Source organism: Lactuca sativa, chromosome 4 (assembly GCF_002870075.4).
Source record: "Lactuca sativa cultivar Salinas chromosome 4, Lsat_Salinas_v11, whole genome shotgun sequence".
Taxonomy (NCBI): domain Eukaryota; kingdom Viridiplantae; phylum Streptophyta; class Magnoliopsida; order Asterales; family Asteraceae; genus Lactuca; species Lactuca sativa.
Genome location: NC_056626.2, coordinates 101,677,150 through 101,689,804, shown reverse-complemented (window position 1 = coordinate 101,689,804; position 12,655 = coordinate 101,677,150). Strand labels below are relative to the sequence as shown.

At 32.8% G+C, this 12,655-nt stretch overlaps 1 protein-coding gene across 1 annotated transcript; it reads right to left on the bottom strand.

Annotated features, from left to right (window-relative positions):
• Positions 1-8,556: 8,556 nt before the first annotated feature.
• Positions 8,557-11,789, bottom strand: LOC111882982 (light-induced protein, chloroplastic). Its single transcript, XM_023879344.3, has 3 exons — positions 11,246-11,789; positions 9,695-9,890; positions 8,557-9,014 (listed from the first exon to the last, which is right to left on the bottom strand). Exons 1-3 carry the CDS (start codon positions 11,698-11,700, stop codon positions 8,700-8,702), a joined length of 966 nt encoding a protein of 321 aa, XP_023735112.1. The 5' UTR covers positions 11,701-11,789; the 3' UTR covers positions 8,557-8,699.
• Positions 11,790-12,655: the final 866 nt, after the last annotated feature.

The following is a 12,655-nucleotide window of genomic DNA, read 5'->3' as shown; positions in this document are numbered from 1 at the left end:
GTAGGTAATCAGAGTTATGTGTCAGAGTATGTGTATGTTATGTGTATGCTATGTGTTGTACTGCATGATGTCTATGTGATTTATGCTGTGCATGTTTATAGAGTTGGAACCGAAAGGTTCCCAGAGTTAGAACTTGAGGGTTCACAGAGCTTGGGTGCACGGACCCACAGAGTTATAGCCTCGAGTGGCTAATATATATATATATATATATATATATATATATATATATATATATATATATATATATATATATGTGTGTGTGTGTGTGTGTGTGTGTGTTTATGTGGTATTTTGGGGAACTCACTAAGCTTTGTGCTTACAGTGTTAGTGTTGTTGTTTTAGGTACTAGCGATGACCGTGGAAAGGCGCCGGCTTGATCTGTACACACGCATGGGATTTTTGATATACATTGATCTTGGGATTTTGTGTAATGTGAATTGAGATTTAAACTTGATGTTTTTATGAAAAATTAATGAGAAATGTTTTTATAAATTGTGAAAAATTATTTTGAAAATTTACGGTGTTACACATAATAAATTTATTTATTGTGGGTTGAAAACCCTATATGCTCACTAGGCTCCCAAGCCTGACCCACTCAATTTTCTATATTACAGGTAGCGGAACAAGAGCATAGTTGGATGATGATGAGGGATTTTGGATTATAGGCCAGTAGATATATATAAATGTTGTAAGGCCTATATGATATTGTTTATGCTTTTGGTCTGTATCGGAACATGACATCCTGAGGTTTTATAATACAATGAAAATTCATTTCTTTAAGAAATGCTTTGATAAATTATTTATCATATTTTGTTTTGGGGACAAATTCCGCAACACCTTTTGAAAGACTACTCTGATTTTATTTTAAAAGTATAAAAGAAATCGATCTTTTCTGGACGAGAAATTTGGGGATGTCACACTCACTTTCTTTTAGCCCCTGCATATCAGAACAAATGTGAAAACCACATCCGGTATCAAGGACCCAAGAATGAGAAAGTTGTGGGTTATTGATTTGAAGGGTGTATGTACCTAATGAGAAACTAGATGGCTTGATCTTCCCATTTTTCAACTCTTAAAGGTACTTTGGGCAGCTTCTTCTCCCACACCCTTTGTCACAACCATTAAAGCAAGTGGCCTGCTTTGGATCACTAATAGTAGGAACATCAAAGTCGGGCTTTGTCTAATGCCCACTACCAGATGCTCCAACGTGGTCCTTGTCGTTCTAGTTCGATTGGGAGTTTTCTTTCCTCTGTTTTAACCAATGGACATGACAAGAGCACATGTCGTAGAAGGGACATCATTTTTATTCAGTCTCGATTTAGCCGTATGCAACAAGTTGTGGAGTTAGGTCAACATCGTCTCCGTGTTGTTCAAATGATAATTCAAGATGAAGTGATCATAACTAGGATGTAAAGAGTTAAGGACCATGTCAATGGTGAACTCCTTGTCAATTGAAACGTTGAGCTTTTCCAATTGCTCCACATATCTCTGCATTCTTTGCACATGAGCGCAAACAAAGTCTCATTCCAACTTGCATGCCATAAGAGACTTGACCACTTCATAGTGTTGTTGTCTTGCTTTCTTGTGAAACTTTTCAGCAAAATCCAATTACATCTCATATGACCAATAGTCCTCATAGAACTTTTGTAGCTCTGGCACCATGGTAGCAAACATGATGCAAGCAACCTTCGTGACGTTGTCATCATGTTTGTTATAGAAAGCGATTTCGTCAGGAGTAGCATTCGTTTCATCGATTTTAAGAAGTGGATTCTTAAGAACATAAAATTTTTTCTCGTAGCGAATAGTCATCTTTAGATTTCGAATCCAGTCCATGTAGTTTGGACATGTCAACTTCTCTTTTGACAAAATCGACAAGAGATTGAAGTTGGATTTTTTAGTGGAGGTTTGAGTAGCAGGATCATCACCGTTTCAAGACATCTATAATCAGATAGATAGTGTTATTTAGTTAGTATAAATCCTTAATATTTTAACCCAAATTAATATTCAAGGTTATGATCCAAAATGCAATTCACAATTAAGAAGATGAGTGTTGTAATGTAATTGCAAATTTATTAAGGTATGTAAAACGATTCACCAATTTCAATCTAATATGAAATTCCTAGATCATTTGAGATTCATTGAATCATATCATTTGCATGTTTAATCTCAGATTATGCACTTTGATTTGTGACTGTGATATAGAGGATCACAAACAAGATGTGAATAACCATGTAAACTTGCTTCACAACCATGATGTCATTTATCATCTCAAATTGATGTACCGGTAAACCACATACGCTCCAATAATGATAATTTTTTATTTTTTCTGTCATCTCTACTTTATAGTCTCAAATTAGTGTGTTGGTTAGCCACACATTCTCCACCAACGACTTATAAAGAATGATGTGTGGTTTCATGAAGCAGCATACATTTTACATTTTTTCTAAAGTAACTAGAATGAGATTTTAAAAGAAGGTTCTAGTACTTTTTATCATATCAAACCCGTTCAGCTAACGACCATCCACCACACAAGGGAGCGGTAGGTAAAAAGGACATCCATTCAATGATCATTATATAAGTCATTTCCTTATACCCCCTTATAGCATGGTTTAATGAATAAGGCCTACTATTTATTCGACAAATTTTTCTTATACATATAGTATTAAACGTTTTAATATATATATATATATATATATATATATATATATATATATATATATATATATATATATATATGAGTGTGTATTTTTAAACGTTTAAAACACAAGGTTTAATATAATTAATTAATAAATTTAAACCTATCATGGATTTATAATTATCTTTTGTTGCCCGTTTTCCTTTTGTCGATACGTATGCACTTTTTATCCATATTCATGGAAATATGAAAATAATATAAATTGAGAAAAATGATTAAATCCATAAGGATAATTTTAATTAATTTTATAATTAAACATCATCTTATTTAAGATTATCTCCTTAGATTTAGGGTTTTTATTTTAACCATCTATGGAATGAAAAATGGAATTATGACAGAAATCAAAATAGATATTTACCAAATAATAACCACATAAATCAGATTATGCAAAAAATCTTGAATTTTCGGTTTGGAGCTGAGTTCACATCATGACAAAGGCTCTGTCACATCGTGAAAATAGTTTTACAAAAAATTTGGTTCAATTGAACTCATGTACTTTCAATGTTAGAAAACCAAATAGCTCTAGTACCAGTGATGGAGTTTTCAGGTTACAACAATATGCACAATACGGAAAATCACTTAACAGTTAATAAGGGCACATGCAACCTAAAGGGATTTATGTCTCGACACTTGAAGGCAACATAATTTGAATAAAACAAACTAACATGAACCCTAGAAAATTCGAAAATAGGGAATTAGGGTTACATACCTCAGATTTGTTATTGCAAACAAAACACTTCAAACCATCCTTTATAGAGCTTGAGAAGCTAGTACCAAAAAGCTTAGTGCCTCTAATGATTTGTACCCAAATCCTACCAACTAGAAGACAAGTGGAGAGAGGATGAGAGATGGACAATTTCGGCTATCCTTTTAGTAGAGGTGATCGACGAAAATGGAAGTCTTAAGGGTCCTATTTATAGTTGCTTAAGTAACCCTAGGAACCCTAATTTGAATATAATATTAATATTTCAAATTAGTTAATTATCCTAGTATCTTTATTATTCAAAAGGAACATTCCAGAAACACTAATAGGGCCTGCCAAAATGGGCTCCCTATGGAGGATTTTAGAATCCTTCTCTTGCTTAACTTTGAACAATCACAACTTAAGTCCTTGCACCTTTAATTAATTCTAATTAACCCATAGTTAAATCCAAATTAATTCTGATTAATTCTTAATTAATTATTACTATTTCCAATTAATTTATTATTCATAAACTAACAAATTATCCTCTCTCTCAAAATGTCATTCTATTTAGTTACTAGTTATGAGGGCAACCCAAAAATGATTTTGCTTATAATTACAAGTATATATCAATTTAGTTATGAGCTTAGACACGTTAATCCAAAAAGTATCACATTTATAAGATTCACCTCATCTATTACATCACACTCTTTCTAAAGAATAGATTTTATGGCCTCCCATATCTCCTATTTAGTTTTTCTAATCTTTTATCTATTTGTCTTTCATTTCGGTTTGTGATATTTTATATTCAATATCATTCCTTTGTACAATAACATTGAACATGTATTTGTTAAATTCTTTTTGTTTTTTCAATTATAGCCTTCTTCAACTCATTAGGCACCCTATAGGCTCTTAGTTTCTTATTGGATGTGGAAAGGTAGATGAAATTATGGGTGAATTTTAGAATCGACCCTTACGAAAGAAGAAGACATTTTAGAATCAAGTAGAAGTTATGGTTAAGAGTTAGAAGTTTTTGTGTGAATTCTTGTTTATATGTCTACACTTTTTATATAGAAGTTGGATGTGGTGGTAGATGTGTATTAGATAGATTCATATATACAAGTGTCAGGTGATAGTTGATTGAATTCATTTATATCAATATTAGGTAGATGTACTTAAATCAAAAACTTTATAAAATGAAAACTTATATTACTAAAAGCTACAAATATATAAGGGGTAATTATCATAAACCAACAGCTCAGATAAAAACAATATTATATATATATATATATATATATATATATATATATATATATATATATATATATATATATATATATATAATTGTATGGGAAACTAACTTAACTCAATAATTCTTTTCAATATGCTCAGTGATCATATATGTGTGTTTACAATACATAAGAACCCCTATATAGGGCATATGTTGGGTAAGCCAAAGATTATAGGATTTATTTACATAAATCCAATTTATAAAAGACTAAAATATATGTAATCGTTGGTATACTATGAGCAACAACATTGTCCTTGGGCGCTTAGATTTACATTGAATCATACTTGTATTTCTTCATCATGTAACTTCAGACAATACATCAAACATTCACCACGTTAAAAACCTTTTTGGAAAAACGCTTTGGGACAAAAACTCTAGTCGAAGGATAAAATAGTACGATCTAAATGTCATAAGCGAAGGAAATAACCATACACATTATGCTTAATAAAATCTTGTTAAAAGACAACCCAGTGGGACAAAAATTCTAAATGAATGAAAAAAAAGCGTACACAATGATTAAAGAAGTATCCAACTGTATACTCCCCCTTATTTCAATAACTCTTACTGAGATGGAATACACTTTATGTCTCGTTAAAAAACAACTTTGTCAAGGTAAACTCTATGGGACAAAAACCTTTGCTCTAAATAGAATAAAAAGAGTACATAAGCATTCATCTGGATACTCCCCCTCACATACACTCAACATGGTGCTAAGCATACATTAAGATCCAATATTTCCTTGCACGCAACTTAGTGCATGATACATATCATTTAGGTAGCTCACAGAGCTTCCAAAGTCCAATGTCTCTAACATGTTTTTGGAACAAAAACTTTGACAGTGACTTGGTGAACAAGTGTGCATGATTCTTCTTTGATCCAATATGGTGTACTTGAATCTTTTGAAATGCTTGTTGCTCACGTGTAAAGAACAATTTTGGTGATATGTACTTAGTGTTGTCCACTTTAGTGTAACCATGTTTCACTTGATCAATAGCAACAGTGTTATCTTCATATATAACCATGTGTCATCAGGATCATAAGCTAAATCACATGTACTTCGAATATGGCATCGGGATCATAAGCTAAATCACATGTACTTCGAATATGGCTAATTGCAGTTTGAATCCGTACACACTCTCTATTTTGCTCATAGAGCTCGAGTAGTTCGGATTGATTCATCAAAGTAGCAACTAGAGTTTGTTTACAAGACCTCCATTCTATCGATGTGTTCTCGATGGTAAAGACATAACCACAATAGGAAACTCCCTTATGCGGGTCTGATAAGTAACCTACATCAGCATAGCCGACAACGGTCGTATTATTTTGAATATCATTCGTGGTAGATCCACTCAATGACACATAGGGATAGAATAAACCCATATCCATAGAACCTTTAAGGTAACAAAATATGTCTTTAATACCGTTTCAGTGGTTGTGTGTTGGTGTAGTGTTGTGTCGACAAAGGCAAGTCATAAGAAACAAGATGTACGGTCTAGTATATTGGGCTAAGTATAATAATGTGCCTATTGCACCCAAATATGAACACTTTGGGCTCAATATCTCTTCATAATCCTCCTTTAGACATAATAGGTCCTTTTAAATATCTAGAAAACAAACAATCATGGGAGTAGATGACGACTTTGTGTCATGATGACTATCATCTCAACACCTTCTAGGTGTAATTTTCTTGATATAGTACAATCTCATCTTTATGTTGATCTATCTGCATGCTGATGCAATACATTATCTTCCCAAGATCTTTCATATCAAATTCCTTCTTCAGGATTTCATCTTATTCAAACAATTTTGTCGAGGTTCTCATGAGATTCATTTCATCTACAAAGACTACGATAATTATGTATCCTGAAGTTGATTTCTTTGACACATAGACACATCTTATTATTCAAATATCTCATTTTGATCAAGTACTCACTTAGACTTAGACTGTTGTACCACATTCATCCGGATTGTTTTAATACATAAAGTGTCCATCTCGGTCTTAAGTCTATCAGGGACTTTCATGTATATCCATGTGTCCAAATCCCCATAAAGATAGGAGAATACGTCTCCTTGTAATCAATTATAGGGAATTGAGAGAAGTCTTTCTCCATGAGGCAAACTTTGTATCTTAAAATCTCATTATTCTCATTTTGCTTCCTTACGAAAACTAATTTATTACAAATTGGTTTAACATTTGGTGGTGTTGGAGCAACAAGTGCAAACACTCTTCTTTTTGCTAAGGAATCCAATTCATATTGGATTGCTTGTTTCCATTGAGATCATTATGTTCTAGATAAATCCAGATGTACCTTAGGTTACCAACCCATCTCCTTTTAAGCATCCCTTACATTTATCGAACTTTCAGTAACATGTTTTTCTTAGTTTTGCAACAACTCATATACACTAAAACTTGTAAAACATTAAACAGCAACTAAGTACGATATTTTCATTTAGCATAGAGAAATGAGAATCAAGTGCCACCCATGAAATCCTCATTCTTAGTTATGTTCTTACTAAGAGTTGAGAATTTCTCAAGTGTCGCCTTCGAAATCCTTATTTCTTAGTGACAAAAGTAACTATAAATCAACTTTGAGCCAATAATATGATGATTGGCTACAACATTACGACTAAGAATCAAAAACCTTAAAGTAAAATCTATCAAAACTTCGAATACCTTAAAATATGTTCTTTGAAACGAGATCAATGTTTGTGAGTAAACTTAAGAGCTAGCTGTTTCAGATCAATTTGAAAGAATTTTCAGATTCTATTTTTTTGCAAATGACTTATACATACGATTAATAATGTTTTTATACATCTAGATGTGCGAGACCCATCGCTTTCATTAAATTAGCACAATACCTACGAAAATCACCAAAATGTGTTCATTTTGATGATTTCGCATGTACTATGCTAATTTCACAGGTATCATCTGTAAAAGTGATGGTTATCTCCGGAAACGACGTAATTATTACTTAAAGCTCTAAAAAAATACTTGAAGAATTTAGTTGTTTTTGTGTTTTTCTCGAAAATTATATATTTAATTGTGTTCGAAATCGAAGCCATTGGCTACTTGTGTTTATTACTATTATTAGGGAGGAGGGAGTTATTCCCTCCCAACCCACTGAACTCATTGTCACATCAGTTTTTTTTTTTCTTTATTTTTCTCAACCCACAACATATGTTCTCAACTCACTCAATTAAAAAAAATACAAAACAACTAATATACAAGTCTTAAAACATATGGTACAAGAGAAAATGAGAGAGAGAAAGTAGAGAGAGAGGATGAAGTGGATTAGCGAAACCAATTAAACAAGGAAGTTGTATCTTGGAGGTTACCGACAGTAACTCTATTGCTAATTAAGATTTTACCTTTATTGTTTTGTATTTTTTTTAATTGAATAGTTTGACTAGGCTGAAAAAGATAGGATTTTCATGTGTTGAAGGTTGGGCAAGATGAAGAAAATAAAAAAGAAAAACTGACAGTGGGTTCAGTGAGTTGAGAAGGAATGACTCCCTCCTCCCTTATTATCATTCTGGAGAGAATGACCTCAACAGGAGCTGAGCTGACTCGGAAAACAATCGCCCCCAAACTCAGCATGTCGAGTTTTCTACCGTTCTTTGTAAGATATTGTAAATTCTCTCTCTCTCTCTCTCCCAAAAAATAAATAAATAAATAATCCTTATGAAACTCGTTGAGCTCAACACCGCTCATCCAGTCTTATTACTACTATTAAACTAAACAAGACTTGATGGTACTTCGACAAGCCACTTTTACTTTTGTCTCTTTCATATTTTTTTGCATTTAGCCCCTTTTTTAATATAAACAAACAGATATTTTTATGTGTATCCAAAGTCAATGCTCCCATCTAGGCATCTACAGTTGAGCACTAACAAATAAAACACATATTTCAATATATTTCTCCGTCAAGGATCCAACCACCAGTTCAAATCAGAGAGTTCACAGTAACATACATATAACAACTACAGCACATAAATACATACCAAAAATAATAAAAATACTTCCCACAATTTTAATCCAAAAGAAGTGGAGACCCTTCTTTAATAAGAACAAACACACTCCCACCATCTCCCCTTGAGACCCTAAGTTCTTCATCAAGATAAGTTGTTAACAACCACGATTCTGCATTCGTTTGGGAGATTGAAAATTTCAATGGTGGTTGACTCGAAATGGTTTTTGCTACATTTGAAGCTGTGTCTTGAACAGATGTCAATAACCCTTTAAAGGGTGACAGATCGAGTTTTTGTCCTAAAAACTCAACGTTTTCGGGTAACTCGATGGAATCGGTCAACTGTGGTGTCCCGATGATACCTTCGTCGAACTTTATCTGTGTATGGACAATAAATAGCAATGTACTTTCATTTATCTGTGTATTGTAGCATTGTGTGCTTTTGTTTCTTTTTATTATAGCATTGTATTTTTTTATTATTAAACGTTATATTTGAAAAATCTACCTGGTTATAGTAATAAAAATCGTTTTGTGTTTGGATGAAATTGCTATTATCAGGTGGATTTTTTCAAAGTACATTGCTATTTCATGAATATAATTCGGTAAAATTTTCAAAGTACGATCGTTTGTTACGCTGTTACGAGACAACAGTTGTACTGTGTTTGGCGTGCATTAGACAGGACGGGGATAGATGTCAACGAGACAAAAATTATAATTTTTTTTCCCACTCAAAAAGGTAGGGCAAGGACTTTCTCTCAATCTCTCATCTGTGAAAAAAGACGTAAATGCCCTCCTTATCATCATCATCCGAAATAGCCCTAGAAAGCTTATCCAGTCTCGTTGCATGTAACAAGCGCAGCCTAAGGCTGCGTTTGTTACTTGGACCAAGACGAGTCCAGCTAAGCTTTCTAGGGCTATTTTGGATGACAATGATAAGGAGGGCATTTACGTCTTTTTCACAAACGAGAGATTGAGAGAAAGTCCTTGTCCCACCTTTTTGGGCACGACAAAAAATTATACATTTTGTCTCGTTGATATCAGTCTCAGTCTCAGTGTACCTGCACACGCTTAGGACTTCTGACTTCAAACTTTGCATTTGTAGTGATTGCAGTTGTGGACCCCAGTCCTGAAAAAAGTACGGAATTCTGGACAGTGAAATTTTCTGAGTCAATGGTTTGTGATATTTCTTCAACCTTCACCAATGGTAACGTTCCCCTTGACAAGAAAGGATACAAACCTATGAAAGATGTATAGCTGCAGTAACACACACACACACACACACATATTAATAAAAATACATATCCTGTAGAAAAATACAAGTTGGTTGCTATTGTGGATAAGAATAAAACACATTACCTATTTTGGTAAAATTGATCAAGTACCTATCTAGTCGTTTTCTTTGTTTGCTACACATAACAATACTTTTTCAATTCCTTTTATCCATGTGAACACCTTTTTAACTAATAATTGTTATTTACCAAACATCAACAAACAATTCCATGTTATATCACACGATAATATTTATTATACTGATCTTGTGGCAAATGTTATATTGTTACAATGACACATATGGTTGCATAATTTAAAAGAGTTGGAACATATTATCATGTATGAAATCATTAAAATGTTGCAATATATTTTGACATTGATTTTGTGCGATTTTAAGGCCCTAGTTGCCAAAAAAAGCTAGCTTATTGTAATTTAATGTTTGGTAAAATCACAAAAGTAGCTTATTTTAGCTTTTGGTAAACTTATGGAGCTTTCTCAAAAATATTCCAAAAATGCCATTAATTATATACATATTCTTTTCTTTAGTTATATGTTTAAATGTCCATTTATGACATTTTACATTGCAATCTATCTTATAAACTACTTTTTACCGGACACTATTAATTCATAAGCTAGCTTATCAGCTCCCAGCTAAAAGCTAACATTTCAACTAGCTTTTTACCAAACACTATTATTCCAAATATGTCCTTAATTACTTTTTTTCGACATGAAAATGCAACGAACTTAATATAGTATTCACAACGTTGAAAAACAAATCTCAAATTGACTAACTTAATTTTTTTTAATATTAACCAAAAAAAGGTGTAGCAAAAATGTTTAAGGTGTATGGTGCTCATGATGTTTAAACAATCCAGTTTTCAAGTGATTGCTATTCTACATGCCAAAAATTCTAGATTTGTGTGTTCTTTGAGTTCAGATTTTCCTCTCAAGATGTTCAATACGTGTACGAAAAATATTGTTTCACATGAACAAATTGTGAATGTTCATAGAAATTCTTCCCCAATTGATGTAACAGAAACTTATTTGATGTATGGAAAGAATTATAATGGTTTCTAACAAGTTCTGTTTGAAAAAAATTTAAACTGCAAATAGATTTTGAAGATTGAAGAGCTAAGTACAACGATTTTGACATATCCATTGGCATTTAGCAGTGGAAAATTAAAACCTAATTGGATTATTTGGATTATTTGAATATCAAACATGAAAAACCAAGAACTACAAAATGTTGATTCGAGGAAGGATCGGTTAATTCCATGAACACTTAGATTAATCAACTGCGATGATATCGATTTAAGTAAAAACAAGTATATATTACTTACGCTAATATCCATTTGCCGTTGAGAAGAGGAAGAGCCTCCGTCGGCGCCGGAGTCGGATTCTTCGCCTCGAGCTGTGTGATCAACTCCACTACCTCCGCCCTCGTTTCACTTGTGGCAGTCAATCCACGGCTCGTGCCGTAAAACGAACCAACCAACTGCTTCTTCAACAGATCAATCTCCGTCGGCTCCTTGTCTGGCACCGGCTTCTCCTCCTCTTCAAAAAACGAAGAAACATTAGACTCCGGTTCCCAGTTCTCTCCGGCCGCAGCACGCAAAGTGAAATTGAACTTCTTTCGGACTCCTCCGGCGAATAGAAGCTTCGATTTTGCCGAGTTTTTAACGGGAAAGCTCGTAGAATTAACTAGATAGCTGGAGAATCTCGAGCTAAGTTTTGGGTAAGACTTCACCAACACCGAATTGGATGGAAATTGAGTGATCAAAGAAACTCCGGCCATTTTTGCCGATTTCTTTTGCAAGGGGAAAAATACAGAGACCGAACGTAAAGCTTAATAACCAGAGGCCTGTAGAAGGCAGGCACCAAACAACGATTTTTATAACCAAATTTATAAATATAGAAACGGTCCCAAAACAATTAAAGAAGTTGTCTCTACTCTCCTTAACAGAAAATTGCAACAAAAATGGTCTCTCTATAATAGATTTTTTACAGAAAAGGTCCTTATATATTCTTTTTACAAGTAGTAGTCCTTAAATATTTACAAAAATGGCCCCTATGCCAAAAATGGCCACAAAAATGGTCCAGAAATTTACAGAAATAAGTCCTATATAATAACAAATTTACAAAATAAAAAAGAGACTTGTGTGCTAAGCTATTAAATAAAAAATGGGATTAATAAAGGTGTCGTAACGCACGAGCCTTACTAATAGTTTTGGGTATTTTGAAAAGAATTAATCGGTTTATTAATTTTTTGAACCTAAATTTGAACGGAAGAATCCGATTAGTCGTGTTTTGATTAATATGTTTTTTTGATATAGTTATCTAGTTAACTTATTTAAAAATTATGACATTAAAATAATATTGTTTTACATACAACAATATATCTATACTAATAAATTAAACATATTATATTAAAAGTTATAGAGTTAACTAATCCGTTAACATGTTTTCTCTATTCGAGTTTAATCTATTCAAAACTTATGACATTATGATAATAATGTTTTACATAAAATAAGTATACTCAAATTTAAAAAATACAACTCCTATTTCCTCTTTCTCATAAACCAATACATATATAGGAAATAAAAGAAATAATTAAGTTTTTATTTACTTCCATTTAACATTTTTATGTTTCATTTACGTATCTTTTTTCATAAAACAAAAAGACCATCTTTCGTGTAAGGGAGATGATCTGTACACAAGCTATTTTACAATAAAGTATTTTTAGCCATTTC

What these genes read in the sequence shown, in the direction of transcription:
- LOC111882982 (XM_023879344.3), bottom strand. Translation starts at nt 11,700, where the DNA reads ATGGCCGGAGTTTCTTTGATCACTCAATTTCCATCCAATTCGGTGTTG. An exon ending in AACGGCAAATGGATATTAGC is followed by an intron (nt 9,891 to 11,245) that starts GTAAGTAATATA and finishes GTGTTACTGCAG; the next exon opens with CTATACATCTTTCATAGGTT. An exon ending in GAAGTCCTAAGCGTGTGCAG is followed by an intron (nt 9,015 to 9,694) that starts GTACACTGAGAC and finishes GTCCATACACAG; the next exon opens with ATAAAGTTCGACGAAGGTAT.